The sequence below is a fragment of the Micromys minutus genome, assembly GCF_963924665.1.
Source record: "Micromys minutus genome assembly, chromosome: 1".
In the NCBI taxonomy this organism is placed as follows: domain Eukaryota; kingdom Metazoa; phylum Chordata; class Mammalia; order Rodentia; family Muridae; genus Micromys; species Micromys minutus.
This window is the reverse complement of record NC_137969.1, coordinates 108621976-108642933: the sequence shown is the minus strand read 5'-3', so window position 1 is coordinate 108642933 and position 20958 is coordinate 108621976. Positions and strand designations below refer to the sequence as shown.

The 20958-nt window shown below is 39.3% G+C and overlaps 1 protein-coding gene across 1 annotated transcript in view; it reads left to right on the top strand.

The window, feature by feature from the left end:
* Nucleotides 1–20958, top strand: part of JARID2 (jumonji and AT-rich interaction domain containing 2) — a 146509-nt gene that overhangs the window by 82917 nt on the left and 42634 nt on the right. Inside the window, exons 3-4 of the mRNA XM_080917060.1 lie at nucleotides 8386–8527; nucleotides 20410–20579. Coding sequence (XP_080773186.1) covers nucleotides 8386–8527; nucleotides 20410–20579 — 312 coding nt within the window. The remainder of the gene's footprint in view (nucleotides 1–8385; nucleotides 8528–20409; nucleotides 20580–20958) is intronic.

The window sequence follows — 20958 nt, the reverse complement described above, 5'->3', positions numbered from 1 at the left end:
GCAATGACTGGAGAAGGACTTCTTAGAGCTGGGGCAGAAACTAGAATTTGTAAATAATTCTTAGCATACACCAGTAGCTTGACAGCAAACGTGAAAGCTCTAGAACAAAAGGAGGCAAATACACCAAAGAGGAATAGAAGGCAAGAAACAATCAAACTCAGCGCCAAAATCAACCAAGAACTATACAAAGAACAGGAGCTGGTTCTATGAAAAAAATCAAGATAGATAAACCCTTTGCCAAACTACCCAAAGGGCACAGAGACAGTATTCAAATAAAGTCAGAATGAAAAGAACTTCACTTCTCTCCAACTGTGTATGTGACAGGTTCCCTCTTTCTCACCCCGTTTCCTCAAAATTGGTTATTACCAAAATGTCTGACTTTCTTCTTTCCAGTTTCCTGCTGGTGGGTGCTTTCATTATTGAAGAGCCTAGATGAGCCCTGCAATAAGGGAAATGGAGTGGTGGGCAGATTCTTGAATGGCCTCCTTTTTCAGCAACTTAGGAGTATGGTTGGAAACCATACAGATTAGTCCATGCCACAGCATTACCATTTATACAAGAGTTGCTTGCATCAGTCCATAGGTGGGTATTACAGGCTTCAGAAATAAATGATTGTCATGTACTTGTTCAGGAAATGCTGTATTTTTATTATGTCCATGGAAACCTAAAAAATGGCCATGGTAACTGTCAGGGATCACATGCATTTGGTAGGTTTAAATTAAATTAGTGCCTGTATTTTAAGAACCCCAAAAGGTAAAACAACAGAGCCAACTTATTAGGATGGGATGTCCCATTGGGTATGAACTTTGTGTCAGTGCCCCTTTCATGGTTTCAGCCACCATCTTCCCTTGTTTTGGAATGACATAAAGAGAACCGTATGGGTAGTGTAAATCATGTGCTTTGCACATCATCATTGTCAGATGAAGTTCAAATGCTTCACAGAAAATGACTTTGAAAATTAGAGCTAGGGGTGGTGGTGTGGGGGCTGGGGACTCACTCCAGTTGGATGCCTGCCTTTTTCACCCCTCTCAGCTGCTGCCAGGCTACAGAGCCTGTTTTGTGAAAGATCCTCAAGAAACAATGAGGGAAAACTGCTTCAGCTTGATTAGATTAGATCAATTTATGGGCTGTGGGGAGGGGCCTAGGCAGGGCTGGGGGAGGGGTGTCCTGTGCTGGCAGTGGCCCATGCCTGCCCATTCGGTCATTTCCCAAGTAATGAAGCTCCTGTGGTGGCTGGGATTGCAGGAAGGGGGAGGGAAGAATTGGAGGAGGAGCATGTGAAGAGAGATTTCTGCAGTCTTGTCTGGAGAGCTGCCCAGGTTTCCCAGCCAAAAAACAAATAAAAATAAATAAAAGCCAAGTGCTGAATGACACAGATTATGATATTAAAAAGGGATACCATTGAGACATTGCCCTGTTTCCTGCTGTTGTTGGAGATGGGTGTGTGCAGGAGGGAGGGGGCAGTTAGTGCACTGTACAACAGGCCTTTCCTTGGACACAAAAGTCTGTACAATTAAATCGTGAATGTCCCTTGTCAATGTGTCCCCTCCCCCCTTGTGCCAGAAATTCTGTAATTTCGATTTGTCTGCATTGCAGGTCGTAGAAACGGCATGATGGAAAGCTAGTTTCTTTTGCCTTTCTCATTTTAATTCATCAAAATGGTAAAAACTAGGGAGGGGGGAAAGCCAGCCAGATGCCCCCTCCCTTTCAGTGTTCAATTCTCTTCCAGGCACATAAATAATCTTCTCTCCCGACTGTCTCCCCTCCCCCTTGGCCCCCGCTGGCGTTCCGCTGTCCTATTGCCGCTCGGAATCTGCACTGCCGCTTGCTTATTACGTACAGGGGAGGATTGTTGACAAGTGCTCCGGAGCCTGCCTCACTGCGCTCTCCCTGCCTCCCTCCCTTCCTCTGTCCTTCTTCCTCTGTCTCTGCAATGATCCGGCTCTGAGGATGGCTGCTCCACGGGTCTGTCAGGTGCAGTTTTTGGTGGCTTATCTTGAGGAACCTGGGATAGAAGGTCTGTTCCTTAAATAAAAGAAAAAACAAATAGCTTGTGATTCATTTCAGTCTGATTTGGCTTTTGTTGAAGAAATAGGCCTTTGTGGGTTTTCCTGCTAGGGGTCCCGATTATATATCCATTATGGATGGCGAGGGACACACACACACACACACACACACACACACACACACACACACACACACACGCATGCACACACACATAGTATTTAAAGTGTTTGGATTTAATATTATTTTAGATTTTTATATCTTCCCTAAGGGGAATGGTGGCTCCTAAGATTCCGTGGAAATTTACAAGGGAGATTTAGTGACGTTCTTAGTGCATTAAATGCTGTTGACCAAATCTGCAGTTCAAACCAGGCTTGTATGAATTTAGACTTTGCTCCGGGGATTGACCAGCCATTCAGAAATAGCTGGTTTTTGTATTCATAGTAATTTGCCAATGTATTTGTTTACTTGCCATCACTTAAAAATAGATGCCTCATGAAAGTTAAGTCACTTTATTCTTACCCTGCATCTAGTTGCTTTTATAAATAGAGTGTTTGGTCTCGTTTCCCTTATTTCATTCTCTTCACGTTATTTTTTTCCATTAAAAGATGGAGGAAACTGAGGCATGTGTGTAGAAGCCACATCCTCACGTGATTCTGGTTAGAGCAGAATGCTTTAAACTCAGTGTTGCTTTATTTTCATTTTTGGGACACCATTCCCTATACGAATTAGTGTGTATAGAGTCAGGTGCACCACTGGTTCAGATTACGGCCACATTCCTACAGTCTTGCCTTGTACAGCCTTTCATTGTATTTCAGTAAAGACTGTTCTTCTGGGAAGCTGTAGGCCTTGGTAACTTGATTGCTATTAGTGGATTTGCTTCTGTTTGGACTCAACATTGTCATTTTAAAAGTGGGTGGGCAGTTGATTTTTTATATGCACTTGACATAATTAGGTGCTTGTAGGAAATTCACAACCCCCCCCAACAAAACAAAGAAGACATAACTTGGAACCTTTATTTTTTAATGTAACCCTGTGCTTTTTGATACGGATGTAGCTGATAGGCACATTTGTAATTGGTGTGGGTCATGTTTGTCTTTGGCAATTATAATAAGCAAAGATTAGCACACAAACTGGTTCAGTTTATGGAGTTCAGTGATGGCCTGTAAGTCAGATATTTGAGAACTGTTTCATTTTGGTACAATTGAGTAAACTCACAGAAATGAAGCTTGGAAGGTGTACATATTTCAGCTTCTTGTAGAAACTATGGGGCACCAAGCCTCTGTTCGCCTTATCTACTTATCTCAATATAAGTCTTGTAAACTCCAGTCTCACTGATTTTGTTTTGTTTTGTTTTTCCTTAAAGCTCTCGTGCTTGCCTGTTGTCCTCATAGCTCTCCTCAGTTTCATTGTTCTGCAGCTCATTTTCCACAGCAGCCTAATAATCCCAGTAGTGCCTGTCAATGCTTTTTCCTTTATAGCAAATGTAGCTTTTGACCTGCGATGTTCACTACCTGGCCTTAAATGCTGGGAAACCATTTTTAGTAGCAGGGATCCAAGCCGTTGGTTGCTTGTAAGTAGTAAGTAGGTTGCATGTTAGGCATGCACTTGAGCTGTTTACCAGTGTGAAATGTAAACAGATATTGGGATGGTAGATGGATATAGAAGTTAGACTAGAGATAGATAGCTGAGTCTATAGAAAGGTAGAGCTTCACATTGGAGTGTACTGAAGGTGTTTGAGGGCAGTCTTGATTGAACTCTACTTACTCTAATTGAAAGTAATGATTAGTGTGAATGAGAAAAAGGGAGATGAATTAATAGGGTGAGGTTTAATTAATATAACCAGTGGTTGATCTTTGACCTAAAGAAACAGGGTTTCCGCCAAAATAAGTGGTAGCCTCTGGGCTGTTTGAGATTATTTTTTATTGTGAAGACCAGTGATGAAAAGAAGATTTGTATAAATTGTTCACCATGGAGGTTTGTTTTGCTTGCTATTTGTTATTGTAGCCTTCTTGGGATCGTTGGTTAAGATGCTTGAAGAGGTTATCTTTTGTCTTTGGGTGATGTTCTAATTCAGGTTCAGACTGGGGCCTATCTGTAAAGCTGCTATCTTATATTGAGATGGTCACAGGACCTTTTGGTGAAGAATATGGTTCAAGGTGAGCAAATGTTTTGTTGGTTCTGGGGCATGACATACCTTGCTTGGTCTTTTCCAAGAAACCAAATCTTTCCTGTCATCATGTTGGGTTATTGCTTCTCTTATCAAAATTTTGGTCTCGGAAAAGAATAATGTCTGTGGGGACTGACATTGGTAAAGGTCTCTTGTAGACTTTTGGTATAAAAATCAGTATTTATAGCTATGTTTTTGAGATTTGACAAAAATGAGCAAAACCTGCTCTTCCATAGTTCAATCTATTTTGAGGTTCCACAGAGGCTGGGATTTTGATTACATTTTCTTGACTAAAATGGCAAATCTTTAATGCTGATTTGAGAGTAGACAAAGGGGAGTCTCAGTTGGCTGAGGGGTTGCTCTCATGAGAGAGAAGAATAATTATTTTCTGTAATCCAGGGTAGAAGCCATTTTTATTTGCGCCTCGTTGACCACAAGTGTCACTTACATCTTGCCTTATGACTATCATTTGTTCTCAGCCACATCAGAGAGGATCTGTATGGGCTTCCCAAGCTGTGCCCTGTTCACCCCTGTCCTCCCTGTTTGTTGTGTTGGATGCTCAATGCTGACCTGTATGTGTACAGTTTAGGGTTAATATCCACATTCATGTGTGAAGCTGGCCCAGCATCAAAATGCCTGTATATTTTGTTTGTTTATAAATCAGACAGTCCAATGTTTCTTTCAAAGTCTGAGGAAACCAAGACTGTATTTTCCACTAGCAATGGCGGCAACCAAGCATTCTGATAATCACCTAAGCGAGGTTCCCTGACTTAACCAAAAAGGTTTCTATTTTCACCCCGACTAAAAGTGAACACATATGTGTGGGCCCATACATGATAAATTGCTATTGAAAATGAAAGCTCTTTGGGTGTTTGGCTGTTTAATATGTAATGTGATACCTTGTGTCACAGTGACAGGGTGGCAGACGGCATTGGCTCTGCAACAGAATCACCTTTTATGCATACTTCTTACAGCAAAGCTAAAAATGTTGGCTCTCCCTAATATGCTAATAAGTTTTGTGTGCTCCAGATGTTTGAGAAACACTGGAACAGCTTCAAAGCTCTCCTTGTTTTCATTTCTTTTTAACCCTTCTTTTGGCATTTCCTTTGTAGAATAGTTTTCCTCTGGTTTTGTATTCTGCCATGTCTTCTTTGTGTCTAAAGCATCAAACCATAAGTGCTTTGGTTTTTAAAAAAAGATGTTCAAAAAGAATTTTGTGCTTATACATTTATACATTATTTTCATACAAATGATAATCTAGATTTATTTATGATTGCTTAATAATTTCATTATTGCTTAACAAATGTTTAGTTGAAGGAGGCGCTGCATAAACTCAGTTTTTCTACACATTTTCATGTAAGGGCAACAGGGAAAAAGGATCACCATGTACACAGCATTTCTAACATGAATTTAATTTACTCTTCACTGCTGCTGTTTTAGCCTCTTCTGCAGTGCTGGAAGGCTTTTCAGTTGTTGCTAATTTAGGAGATTCAATGAATAGCCACTGAGCTTGCAGAGACCCTGGTAGCAGCATGCTGTTGTATTTAATTTCTTGGAGGGGTTTTCTGAGTAACATGGTGGTGGACTAATAGTGTCCAGGCTGTATTCTGTTGATGGTGGCTAGCCCAGTTTCCAAGCTGTCTTTATGCTGACTTTACAGCTCATATTTATTGCTTTTGGGAAAGACAATAGACTGGTTTAATTTAAGTTTAACCTACTGAATATTAATGGAGGAGAACAAATGTACAGAGGCGGGATCTTTGGGCCATTCTGTTTCCTCTTTCTCCACTCTCCAACAAGAGTTAGCATGAGTGGGTGTAGGGGTTGTGAGGGGGTGGTAAATTGTAAAGTGTGAGGTCTGTGTATGGGGAGGGAATGCTGTTGCACTATTTCTACTACTAATAATAATTTACAATATTGATGACAGAGCTGTGTTAAGCAAGAGAAAGAAAAGGCACAAAACACACATTAGCCCCTCTCATGGTGCCATGATAGCTATTCTTTCTGGCTGGTGGCATTATTTTTCTGACCCAGGTCTCCTGGTTCAGGCAGGCTCTAGTATTTAGACTAAACCATTAGAAATTAAATTTGGTAGTTGGGAAGGATGATTTATGTAAGTATATTAGTTAGGAAATAAGTGTAATTTTCTGAATGATTTTTATGCAGGTTGCAAGTATTGAAATTGAAAATATTGATCATGTACAGATTAAAAAATTAATCTGCTCCTTCATTAAGGGTCTGTTCCTAACCTAGTCCTGTGTTGTTCGCTCTAGTTAGCAAAGCTGGGAGTTCCCTGAAGGTACTACTAGTTTGATGAGGCCAGTGGATAGTGGAGCCCCTACTTCTATTCCATTAATGACCTAGACTTCCTTTAGGATCAGAACAGCATTATCCCCTCTTCATACTGAGTGAGTGCATAATTTCTGCTAAATTTCTAAGAGATATGTCATGCAATTTCCCCATGCATTCTCCCAATATTTGTCTTTAGTAGTTATTTTGGTTATACTTTAGATGTTCCCCTACTCTGTCTGGTTGCTAGTTTTTTGTTTTTGTTTTTTGTTTTTTTGTTTTGTTTTTTGTATTATATTTATATCTATTTTAGCACCTGATTCTTGGAAGCCTCTTAAGAACTATTGAGAAAAGGTGGGTAGAATTTATTGGTTATGAAGGACTCTCTGAACTGTTGTCTATAATTATAGTCAGTCGCCTGGGTTCTTGTTCAGGTTTCCTCTGGCTTAGTTGCAGTTCAGGAACAATAGGTCTTCCACTAGTTGACATTAGACAAGGATTCCAACTAGCATTACATCACCTGGGAATGGTAGTTGTGCAGAATAGGGGACATGTGAATTTCAGACAAGTTTAAATTGGACAGTCTGTTATTCTTGTGTGACAAACAGGAATAAAGCTGCCAATCTATTAACTTACAGGTCAGTCTAAAGTATCATACTCTGCAAAGTGTCAGTAGTCCAGGGCAGAAGACCATTTCTTACCTATCATCACCTAGTTTTATCCCATTGTTCCTTAATTTCTTTCCATTATCCACTTAGATTTTCATAGTAGTTTCCCATAAGGTTTTATCTGTTTGTTGGTGATTTTATTCTTCTGGTTGTCCTGCTGCACCGATTTCCATTTTAAGCTTTTTTCCTATCAAAATGTTCATGTGAGTAGCGCTAAATAATGTGGATGTTTGAGTTGGGTTTGTATATCCTAAAGTACCCTGTCAATATAGTAGATATTTTGAAAAATTTCACCTATTTTTCTTGATGAATTCTGCTGTATATACACCAAATACAGGTATATTACAGTTTGGGGAATAGCATAAATTTCTGTTCAGAGTCATCCTCCTCTTTTGTGCCGAGCAATTGAGCTGGACTTACGGATGAACTATATACTCTGACTCCAGTCACATGGCTTTGGAAAACACACTTGTATATTTCTAGTGATTGGGCATACCTATATATATATTTTTTTTTGTGCCAGTGTACTGCTAATAAAACAAACACTCAACATCATCTAATGCATTCTGCTGACATTTAGTGATTATTACTGCTTCTAGCATCTCTTGGTGGACCTCTGCATATTTGTGTCTTCAGGACACATCCATGGTACTGTGTATGAATCAGTACTACAGATCTAGAGAAGGTCTGAGACAAGATGGGTACAAGCTATTAATGACTATTTGAATTTCCAGTTCACCTTTAAGATGTGGTCATCATGTTTCTATGTGTAGCTGGTTTGGTTGATGTTTGATATATTTAGTAAATATTTAGTAGCTATTTAAAAGAACTAGTTGGATTTTATGATTGTCACATCTTTCATTTTCTACCCTTGAGGCACAAAAGATGTTGAAAGTAAAATGTACTTAGTCAGGTCTTTAATTCTTATTATTTTAGATGCTGAAATAGGAGGTTCACTCATTCAGGCCAGACTGGGCTGCACATTGGGATCCCACCTGTGTACCAAAACCCCAAAATAACTTCACTCTGTCTCCTCCCCCACCCCAGCATGCGTGTATATAATTACACCTTGAATTTCTTTCTGTTTTTTTCTTAGTCAAACTCTTATGGAAAGAGGATTAATTCTTATTCCTTTAAAGGATTGTATGTCCATGTTACTTTGCTGTGCTTGTCAGCTGTTGCACAGGGTGGAAGGAAAAGCGTTGTTCTGATGTGTAATGGATTTTAAGTGTTTGTCCCTTTTCTCACCTGTAGGGCTCCTTGGTAATGACCAATCTAAGGCATTAGGACCAGCCTCAGAGCAGTCAGAGAATGAGAAGGATGATGCCTCCCAAGTGTCCTCTACTAGCAACGATGTTAGTTCTTCAGATTTTGAAGAAGGGCCGTCGAGGAAAAGGTTAGTACCCGAGTCTGAATGTTAGTGAATTCATCATGAAGTTCGGATTGTACATTCTGTTGCTAATGTTCATCACATGAGAACGAGTGTGATTCTATCATCACAATCTCCTTGTTTCCACAGGAATCAAATCTAAGGCTTTCTAAGTATTTTCCAGTAGTAATCATGAAAAACAAGGCTAATAGGCTGAGTGGCTTGGGTAAAGTTTGCTCTTGCACTTAGGCAAGCTTATTTTTTCTTACTTAAAAACAAAAAGAATTTTATTTCTGAACTTATTAATTTTATGTCTGCTCTCTCTGTATGTGCACTCGAGGGCCCAGAGGGCATCAGATCTTATGATGGCAAAAGCTACAACTTTGCTGAGAAGTTTACTCAGGAACCCCTCTGAATGATCTCATCAGCCATCAAATTCATTCTTAGCAGAAGTTCTGAAATATATTAAATGAGTTTTTGTCATTTCCCAAGAGATTTTCCCCCAAGATGTTAGAGACTTATTGTGGTATCATTAGAAGATGTTCTTGTCATGAAAGTAGGCATTACAGTCTTTAATGTTAATATGTCTGAATCAGTTAGATAACACTTTATTTTGATATGATTTTTCTATATAGTTTAAGATAGTTTGTAAGGTGGTGGGCTATAACTGTTTCAAGATTTGTGGACGTGACTTTACAAAACAGTTCCAATTGGACCTTAAAAATTCCATTTCAGCATCCATCCTATTTTTTGTCTTATTGTTCCCCTCTTTTAAAATTTACTATTCAATTTGCTTTTGATACTTTGATATTATAACTTTGATTATTATGACTATAACTTTGCCATATGGTTGCTCAGAATTGAACTCAGATCTCTGGAGGAACAGTTAGTGCCGGCCTCCCCCCACTTAAAAAAAAAAAAAGATTTATTTATGTGAGTACACTGTAGCTTTCTTCAGACACCAGAAGAGGTTGCTTGGATTTGAACTCAGGACCTCTGGAGTCAGTGCTCTTAACCACTGAGCCCATATGACTATAATTAATAAAGGAAAAATTCCTTGGTTTGAGTGAGCTTCTTGGTTCATTCATCTTGATTATATTATTTGGTAAAAAATTTAGATACCCATCTCTAATGAAGTACACGATATAATTAAGGGGAAGGAAGTTAGCCACGATTTGTTCTTGATAGTTCCTGAGCCTTCAAGTTGAGATGCATAGCTGAAATTCTTGGTTTACCTTCCTCTCCTTGGTATCTAATAGCATATGCCCTATGTTTGGTCTAAATGAATAACTTCTGTAGTCATTTCTCACCAGTATCTTATGTTGCTATTTGGTTTGTTAGTATAATGAACATACACATCAGGGTCTTGTACTTTGAACCTTTTACTGTATTTCATAAGGATCCCTTTAAGGTAAAGGAATATCTCACTAGAGCTCAAGGCTCAATGAACCAGTCTTCAGGGAATACATTAGAATGTATGATAGTATATGATTTTCAGCATAGGGGGGGTGTCCCTGGTATCAGCTCTCACCTCCACTTAGAGAGTGCAGTTTTCAAGTCTGTGGTTATATAAGCCAATATTTAGTACTGTGAATGTGACTGACCATCCACCCCACTCCACCCCACCCCATTTCTCTTGGATGACAGTGTTGGTGGCTTTTTCTTTGTATATTATGTGGTTGGTGTATCTGAGTGCTAAGTAGCTCTATATATGATGTATATCCTGTATAATAGGACAATAGAAATAGGAAATACTGTTTTATTGCAAATCTTTCCTACTAAATTTAAGAACATATTGCAGGGTGTTAGAGGTGGTTCTGGGCCTGATTCCCAGCCCCGGTATGGTAACTCATAAACCTCCTATAGCTCTAGTTTCAGGCGGTCTGGTTTATGCACTTTTAAAGCAAAAAGACTTCATTGTCCTAAAGAAAACACAAAGGAGAAGCAGAATTAATTGCAGCATCTGGTTGAGCTACAGTCAAACTAATTATTACTAAAACTAATGTGTGTGGCTAGATAATGCCTTTGAGTGTGGGTTGTGTACATGAGTTGTAGAGGCTGGTTGTTTGATCTCTTTGTAACTGAACGCCATCTGATTTTGTTCTGTGAATCAAATTTGAGTCCTCCTAAAAGAGTAGTGCATGCTTTTAACTGTTCTGCCATGTACTTAGTCCAATGCTAATTATGCTAGTGTGAGATGCACTCATTTACTTAGAGCTTAGGTTAGAGCTGGATTCTAAACTTGAATCTGTAATCTTGTTAGGGCACATGTATGTGCTTTCGCCTTGTCACAGACGCAGACACAAGTGGTAAATATCTAGTAGATTACTGTATGAAGAAATACTTTACTTTGGTTCTATTCCATATTTAGTGGGTTGTCTTTGAATTGATTGGGCCATTTGCATAGTACTCGATATTTAGAATTTCTGGGACAAAATATTCAATCCTAAAAGTCCAGGCTCATGATTTATATATTTACTTTGCAGTTAACCTCATTTCTTGTCTGATTTGAAGTAGTGATTGATAGTTATCCTTGTACCATTTAATTACTGCTGTGATGTGAATGGTCTTAGTTTTGTCTGCTAGGGAAAGAAGAAAGTAGAAGAGAGTGAGGCCATGTTGTTGATGTCCACAATAATTCTAGAGTCTGTGCAGTGGATGTGTCTTATCTTCTGACCTCATTTGGGCTGACTTTCTACCCATGGAATGCACTTCGGTAATGATAATCACTATATGCTTTTAACTTTGACCTTGTTCTCTTCTAGAAGTCACGTTAAGCTGTATGAATGCAGCATGCTTGTGCCATAGTTGTTCCCTGATGTATGGAACTTACCACTCTTACTGAGCCTGTGTTTTTCTCATTTCAAAGTCCAATTTCTTTCATCCTGTTTATTAAAGATATCATTTCATAGAAGACAAAGCTGACCTTCTCCTTGAAGAAGGAAAGGGCACAAGATACTTGGACATAGATTTGAGGGCTCATGTGTAGATTTTCATTTATTGACTGAGGCAATCCAGGCTGTCTGATCCTGCCCTCAGTTTTCCCAATGCTGTAATTAGTTACTATTTTCCATTTATTTTATATATATATATGCACACACACACACACACACACACACACACACACACACACACACACACACACACACACAAACACATCAGGGTTTTCTGTTCATGTATTTATTTAAACTGGAAAACTAGATGATGGCCATGCGTAGACCATTCCCTTCAGTTGTTCATCTCATTTAATTCAGGGATCCTTGTGGAAGAAACACATTGAAAGTATTGAAAGTATTCTTGCACATACAAACAAGACTAAACAGATTTAGTTCAATCCTGTAGATGTGAGGATTAATCAGCTGAGTTTTGCAGAGAATAAAGATGTGTGGTATATAGTTTGTATGTCCCATAATCACTGTCAGCCATCAGTAATGATTGTGACAGGGTTACTGCAGGATCTGTAGGCATAGGAAATGTAAGTGTCTTCTCCCTCTATTGACGTGAACTGAGGTTTCTAGAAGGATCCTTATTTTCTGTACAGAGCTTAATGCACTCCTCATTGTGTTGTGTGAATTACAGTTATACAAACAGGTGTTGAACAGATTCCACTGAGACTATAGACCTTAGTCATCTTTAGCTTTAGTAGAGACCCTCATACATAATGCCCCAATCCCTGACAGGAAGATAGTCTTCCAAAGTGAATCATCATGCCTTTGGTATAACATGCTTTTCAAGGAAAATGTAACTAGATGTAACTACCAGTTTAGGGCATAGAAGAAATAAAACCCTGTTTCAGATTACTTCATTTAAACTGACTTTTTTCATTTAAAAATTCCTGGGTTTGTGTGAAGTCATCTGGATATGAATACTTGGTAAGCATTCTCTGGTAGATTGGATCTACAGTTTACTAGGCATCTCTAGGTTTGGAAGGGAAAGAACACCAAGGGTTGTTCCCACAGGATGCACTGCTTAAATTTAATGACATTTTAAAAACCATACATTAATTCTGTCCTGAATTGAATCCTTTTTTAAAGAATCTTTTTTTGCCAAAAGTTTTTATTGGTATTGGTTGTTAAATGTCATTGTCAAGAAGTAAATGCTGATGTATTTAAGCTCCCCTGCCCCTTTGGTATTTTGAGATAGGGTTTCTTATGTATCTCCTAAAACTTGCTCTGTAGACCAGGCTGGGCTTAGAATTTACCTGACTGTGTTTCCCCGGTGCTGGGATTAAAGGGTCCACCTTACCCTGCCCTGTGTATTTAGCTTTCTTTGCTTTAGATCTAATTGCTCTGGTAAGATTTTCTTTTTACTGGAAAGATTTTAGTATTCTAATCTACATGCTGTGTTCTTTGTTTTACATATATATATCTTATTCTGGGAAGGTTGTACGTATGTGGTAAAGTAGCATCACCTCAATTCCACGTTACAGTTGATTGTCCAGCAGCATATCTGTGATATCACTTCTATCTGCTGGTTCGCATAGTCCTCAACATGTCTCTATTTCATTTTCCAGACCAGAATCCCACTCTATACCACTAGTGATTCTTAGCAGCTACTGTTGATGCAAACTTTGAGATTTCATTTGCATTGTTTTTTGTTTCTGGCCTTTGCTGTTAGCTCATTGTCTTATTTTATTGTTGTTATTTAGTCCTTAGATTTTACTGCTTCTAGAACAATTTATGTAACTGATTGTGATCGACTGATTGGTTGTACACCCCCACCTCCCAATGGGGTAGGTGTGGACAAGAGGTTTACTGTGTATTTATGGATGGCACAGACCTTAAATTCATCCACAACTTGGAGATTTCTATAAGCCATGAGTTTTTCCTCTCATGTTGAATCTTGAAAAAGCTTACACTGGATATATAGTTCAGTAAATAAAACATCTGAGTGCCTGGGTTCAAATCCTCAGGAGACATGTAAAAGTTGAGTGTGTTCACCAGCGTCTATAATCTTGTTGCTGGTATGGAGCTAGAGATATTTAGAAATACCTGAAGCTTGGGTTCAAGTTGGCTTATGCTACCTGGTCTTTGTCCTCTGACCACCACAGGTATCACCACCACCAAACTGGGTGAATTGAGGGCTTTTATTTGTTACACGCAGGCAGAAGGTTAGTTATAAACATTCATTCCTTTCTGTGTGTGAGAGAATCACAGCGAGGGGCTAGAAGTTCAAGTATCATTTTCCCCAACCATCATTCTTTCATCTAATTTAGTGAAAAATAATAACTCAGCATTATTGTGTTTGACTTGTAAGTATTGAATCTCACCCCACAGTAAAGCAAATGATTATTAGAAATGCTTATGCCTGTGAACAAAGCCTGTGATAAGATGATATGGTGGTAATTAATTCTCTCTCTGGGAGGTTTTTATTATTTATTATTTACAAGATGTTGCCAGAGGATTCAAACTATATTGTGTCACTTTACAAATCATGTATCAAATATAGGCTTTTTTCTTGAACAGTCTTCCTCTGTCCAAAACACGCTAACAGGGACTTCTTTGGGAACGTCTGTTGCCTTGTGAACTGAGCCATGGGTGTCTGACTTGGTTAGTTGTGCCTATCAATGGCCTCCACAGTTCATGTGCACCAGTGTATAACTTCCTCTCTGCCAATTGTTGTATTTCTTTTTTTTTTTGGGGGGGGGCAATGAATATTTTTATCCTTCATAAAGTAACAATATACAGAAAGTGAAAACTTCCAACTTCATGCAAAATACACACTTCTGACTCCTAGAGGGATCCTCTGCAGTTAGGGCTTTTCCTCCTCCTGTGCTTCATTGAGGATTCGAGAACCAAGAGAATGGTTCTTTCTTCTTGGTGGGTCTTGGTAGGTCTCTGTCAATTTTGTCACTTTAATAGTTTTGTTTTGTTTTTTTTTTTTAATTCCGGTGGGATAGTAAGTGTCCTTATTTTTCATCTGTGGTATGAATATATTTGTGACCTGAAGATAAGGTAAAGGTGCGGACGCTTTGGCAGTGTGTATTCCTTAACTAGGCTTAAGTCTTTTCCTAGGGAACATGCTTACAAGGTGAAAGCAGGATCTCAGGTGCATAAACACAGAGGGCGAAAGCTCTTGGTTTCTCCAGTGTAGTGTGTGTGCTCTGCTACCTGGAAGGTTTCCCTGTTGTTGATTTAGATTCTATAGCTAGGTTTCCCCTGTGCTTCTCCAACTTTCAGTAGAGCCTAGCATAGCAGTTTGTGCAATTTGAAACTATTGAAACAAATTACTTAATGGGTTTATTGCATCTTTCTCTTTCTGTCTCACTGTGTTTAATTGCCTAGTGGATGATTTCTTAAAGTTTTGTTGTGTTTGTTTTGGGGGGTATGGGGTTAGGTTATGGAAATCTTTATTCTTGCTCTTACCCATTGAAACGGATGTTGAGACTATTTGTGTCTTTCTCACAAGTCAGGACTACTCTGTTCTATATAGGCAGATTTCAAGAAGTCTTAAGGTGCAGTGTGCGTCTCACTCAGCCTGCTGTGGAGGAAAGGATATGGAGATAGAACTGTGGGGATCCTGGTACAAGATGGTGGTGGTGCTTTTTGGGAACTAACACTAACTGTAGTGTTACCTCCCATAGGATTATATATTTGAATGCCTAGTCACCAAGGAGTGTGGCCATATTGGGTTTAGGTTGGGCTTTGAGATTTAAAAGTGTATGCCCAGCTTGAGCTCTCACTTGTGCTGGGGAATTCTCCCTCTCCCTCTCCCTCTCCCCCTTTCTCTCCCCTTAGGATTCAGTCCAAGGACGTCTACAGCACCATGTCTACTATGCTTCCCACCAGGATAATGGACTAAGACTTTGAAAATGTACTTTTAAAAGAATTGCCCTGGACATTCATGTGACAGCAAATAGTGATTAAGATGTATGGCGAATGCTTTTGGTATTAGTTAGGTCTGAGTGACTAACCAAAGGCATCCAGGGTTTTGTATGACACTTGGAATGTACTTCCTCCTTTATACTCTATGCTTCCAGCTAGACGTCCAGGTAAAGATGATAATAACGGGAGCTACATCTATGTTGCTTTGCATCCCCCCTCCCCCCACTTCCCTACCCCTGTGGGAAATTTGAAATGTGGGACTGAGCCATTTATATCCTTAGCCTTACTCCTTTCTTTCCTTGGAGCCATGTTTGGGAGCTGATGGGCCGGCTGCTTTCCCATTGCAGATTCTCTGGTCTTGGGTGAGTTAGTTGTCCTCTCAGGATTCTCTGTGTTTGGGTGGATTTCTTTTACTCCACCTTCTGCTATAGATATCTCCTTTCCCCATACTTGGCTTATACTTGTAATTGAAAATAGTTTATGGAACTCCATGATTGTTATATGTTCACAGCACCCAGTAATTCTCACCACAATCCCTTGGCCATTTTATATGCAAGAAAGCAGAGGTGTGAACAGAAGGGCCTGACTCTTCTTTCATACTCCTAGTATGTAGGAAATCCTTTTTACTTTGAGTAGGTCTGAAAAGAGTTGTGCTTTGTGAGTGTGACTGAAGAGTGTGACTTTTCAAGGAGGTGAGGTTTATGGTGCAGTGATGGAAAGGCCATGTCAGATCCTGTTATACTGGCTCTGCACTCTTGTTGACAGCAGTAAAGCCACGGAATTCAGGTTTTATTGTTGGAAACCTAATCTTTAGTGTAGAGTTTTTAGAGCAGGAACGTGATACTTTGAACATACATGTAGGTCATGAGGGCTCATCTGTCCTAGAGTGTTAAATTAATCTAGTTCGTTCTTGTTGGTCACTTCAACTGTTGGCTAAGTATAATTCTTCTCCCTTTGGACCTGATTATTGCTTTTATTCTAGAACACAAAAACTTCATTGTCAAATGCTTTTCTTGATTGTGATTTGTGATTCCAGGAAGACTTGAATTTGGTTTTGGTTTTAGAATTTCTTGATAACAAGATTTATCACCTTCCCCATCTCGGTAATGGGATGCTTTCATCACTTAGGTTGAGAGTTTGTATGCCAGCAAACGATCCTAACTTTTATATATTCAGTTTCTAACTTTGAACATTCTTGAATTTCTAAGAACAGTGAAAGTCTCTTCTGTCCCTTGTATTTATAAACATCGTTAGAGTTCTGTTCTTGAGTACCCTGGGTGTTTGAATATCAAATTACTAATTTCTCGTTTGAAGGATTTTATATTAACCAGAGTTGGAATTACCAACATTATTTAAAAGTCTAAAGATTTTGATTTCTGTTATATGTTTTAACAAAATGTGGCCCTGTGTGTTTTTTTTTCTTTGTTTCTTTGTGTTTTTAAAACTTGTCCACTGGCATAATTAGTAAACATACTTTAGTTTGAGCCAGTAATTTCGCATGGGGCACTGGTTAAAGAACAGTCTTTTTCAGCTAGAACTTGTTCAATGAGGGAGTCACTATAGGAGTTACCTTGTCAGAGGACTGACTATCTGCCTAAGTCCCCCTTGTTTTATTGCAGAGGTCCAACTTTTGAGACAGTGCCTTTAACATACAGTAGCACAGGCCACAGTGAAGCTCACAATCCTGCTTTAGCAGGATTATTACTTTTAATACCTGAGAAAATGAAGGCCCACACTGATAAAGATGAAGTTAGTTAAGCCAATGCCCAAGTTGTGGCTTTTCTGGTGCAGGCTGGACCAAGTCAAAGCTTTTTAAAAAGTCCTTGGGAGGAAATTTTCCAGAGAGTTCTCCAAGCCAAATCTGACTATAACAAATTTTCCCTCTAATAGCTCTTATAATCTAATTAAGAGCTACAAATATTTCATACCTTGTATTTTTTAAATAAGCTATTCAATCTGTTTATGTGTAACGCAAGCCCACCTGAAAAGTCTGTAATCAGTATAACTAGACATCAAGACAGCAAAAGACTTCTGTGTAGCAAAACGTTCTCGGGAACCAAGTGATTATTTCTGTCATTGTGTTATAGTCTCACGCAGACTTAGCTATGGAATATCATTTGTGACTAGTGTTCCTGTTTGTTACGCAGTATGGGTGAGCTGGAGTTTGCTGGCTTCTGAGTTCACTTGAGGATGTGTTTATATTCTCTCCACCATGCAGGGCATTTATAGCCATCCTGTGTGTTTTCCTGCCACTGAACTTGCATTTGAATTTGGTGGGCATCTTGCCCTGGTGGATGGTATCTCCTGCCCACAAACCTCGTACACACACATGAACACACTCTTGTTTCTTTGAGCAGCTGCCAGGTTTCTAGTGTGTGTGTGTATGTCTAGAGGTAGAATAGAGTGGGTAATTATTTTGGGGACGGAAACACAGAATTTCCCTCCCCTTTTTGAATAGGCCTTTCAGCAAGTTGGCAAATTGTCAGGAAAAGCTTCCACACTGCCATAAAGAGTGGATGGAGCCCTGCTGGTCATCCTGCATCTGCCAGAAGCACTTTGTTATCTTTAATTGAACAGACCATCCCCTCCTATCTTCCTTACCCCTTTGATTAGAATTGGGATATCTACTAAATAATTGGCTTTACCATCTTACAAGTTCAACATTGGGAGAATTGACTTTTTAATATACCCATATAACAAGGTGCTAGATATGTACAGTTTCCCTTTCCTGTACATAATCTAGTTTCCTTGTGTACACACAGTTTGTGGTTTGGGGACTGTTAGAAAATTTTGTAAGTAGTAGAATTCAGGCAACCTAGGATTTGCTATTATGCTATAGTAAGTATTAGAAATAGACGCCCACACCTAGGTATAAGGTGCTCATTATGTAGATGGCTGAGGAAATGTAGAAATGGGACTCCATTGTCATGTCAGGCTCTTAAGGAAAATTACCCAGGAAGCTTTCATCTCTATCTTTGGGAAAGGGGAAAGGACATTTGAGGAGGTAAGGAATCTATATGGACCCTTTGGGCTCACCTAAGAACATCATTCATAAGGCTTTTCTCCCTTGGTCAGCTTTCAAAGTAACTATTTATTGCTGTGCTAGAGATCTGAACACTAGGGTCAAGTAGCATTGAGAGCTGCCCCAGCACAACATTAATTTTAGCATGGGTTCCTGTAAGAGTATTGATACTCATATTTTTTATATATATCACCGGATTCTTGAAGACATTCATAGAAGTCTCCTTTTATACTGGTCCATCATCCTTCAGTAAACCACAGGGTGAGGCTGCATAAAATGTGAAGTAGGACAGCAGAAGGAGGTGAGGAACTATGTGAGGAACTGCTGCCTTTAGCATGCTTCTCACTTCTTCATAAAACAAAAGAAAAACAGCCTTGGAATGTTGTCTGCACTTAGTTTACCTGGCTTCACTTTCTCCAATTTTCTATACCACCTGTGGAATTGTATTTCCCCAAGTTCCCAATATCAAACAGAAATAGTAGCCTGGATCTTTGCTTTGGGAGCTGTTTACGATATTTTAATTCATACATACATACAGACATGCATGCATGCATGCATGCATGCATGCATACAGACATACATACATACATACATACATACATACATACATACATACATACATATATACATACATACATACCTTATATTCCAGTGAGGATGTTACTTGTATATGATGAAACCTGGTCTTAAAGATATTTAAAACAACCTCCCTTCCTAGTTTTTTAAAGTGACATGTTATTCCCTTCATGTTTCTAAGTCATTAATAAGTTATATTAATTCATTTCTCCTACTAGTTTTACATTCATGAAATTTTGTCCGTTTATATTGGTTAGTGAGTTGTAGAATGAGGGCTTCTTACTGAAAAATTAGCCTTACTACTTCTGAGGTTGGTTTTAGGCTTTTCTGCCCTGTTCCATGAAGGCCAGGGTGGCCAAGAAGCACTAGAGATTCTGCTCTGATTTTGTTTTCTTTAATACTATATCCTACTGGGGAATGGTCCCTTAGCCTTATCCTTGCTAGGCAAGCATTCTACGACTTAGCTAAATCATCAGCCCAGTGTTTTGGTTTCCATGGGCTATTCCTGTTGCTTCTCATTTTCAGAAGCTCCATTGCAGTATGATTGTCAACCACTCTTATGCTAATGCTCAATGCTTTATTTCATTGTAAAGCATTTTTGCACCGATAATGAAATAAGAGGTGATGGCAGCCAGCTGGATATAGGTCCCCCTCCCATACACTCATGCTGGGCAGTATCCTCTAGAGAGGCACACCTGTCTTCTGTGCCCACCAGTCCTGGGCTCTCAATTTCCCCACCCCCTTTTGTTACAAGACCGAATTGTGCAGTTCCTCACTTGTCTGAGTCAAGTCTTTGGTCAGTGTATAATGATACTGCTTGTTGGAGATGACTTCTTTCTAGTAGATGTAGACAGCTAATTTAAAGAAAGAATATAAGCTAAGCTTGTTCTGATGGTTTACACATACCTGCTTTTCTATTTCTGTTTTTTTTTTTTTTTTTTTAATTTAAGTGCTTGATTCATTTTTAAAAGAATGTAGTATAGATCAGAGGACAGTTTTTTGAATTCTGGGGATTAGATTTTCCAACTCTGCCATCTCTGCTCTATAAAGTCAACTCTAACTGATCTACGTTCCCCAGCCTATTACAGAATTCAGGGTGGGTCACTAGTTCCTTAGAGGTAGAAGACAGATAAAGGGAACTACATATCAGCACACAATAAGGAAAGGAAACTGTGAAATAACACATGAGAGCTGCTGATTCCATGTGTTCATTTTTTTGTTTCTTAAAACATAGCCCATAGAGTCCAGCATTGAAGTGATCTTCCCACTTCCTTACTGCCCCCCCCCCCCTCTCTCTCACACACACACACACAAACACAAACACACTGTGGACTTACTTCAATGTAATGGAGGCTGTGGTTTATGAGAGAGAGAGATATAGAGCCTTAATTATTAAGAGTTTGCTTGAAAGATTGTCAGTTTGTATCATGGTTTTATTCCTGCATGTGGTCTGTGCTTAATTTAGCTTTCATTTTCTTTTGTTGCAGGCCCAGGCTGCAAGCACAAAGGAAGTTTGCTCAATCTCAGCCGAATAGTCCCAGCACAACTCCAGTGAAGATAGTGGAGCCTTTGCTACCCCCGCCAGCTACTCAAATTTCTGACCTCTCTAAAAGGAAGCCTAAGACAGAAGACTTTCTTACCTTTCTCTGCCTTCGAGGTAAGCTTTGTACAAATGGCACCCATGTGTTGACCTCACATCTCAGCTCTCTGTTTGGTTTGAGGGCAGAACCTCCTCCCCCCCCCCCCCCCATTTCTTTTCTTTAAAGAAAGAGCCTCACTATATAGGGCATGCTATACTTTGTGTATATGAAGATCTGCCTGTTTGCACCTTTTTTGAGTGTTTATTTAAAGACATGTGGCACTGCTGTTACTTCTGTAGTGTTTTTATGCCACACAGACTTTATTTTACTTTGGTGTTTGGGTGTTTTGCTTGCACATGTGTGTGCACCACATGTATGCAGTCAGAAGATGCACTCTAAGAGTATCCCCAGAGATTAGAGTTATAGATGGTTTTAAGCCACTGTGTTGGGTCTTAG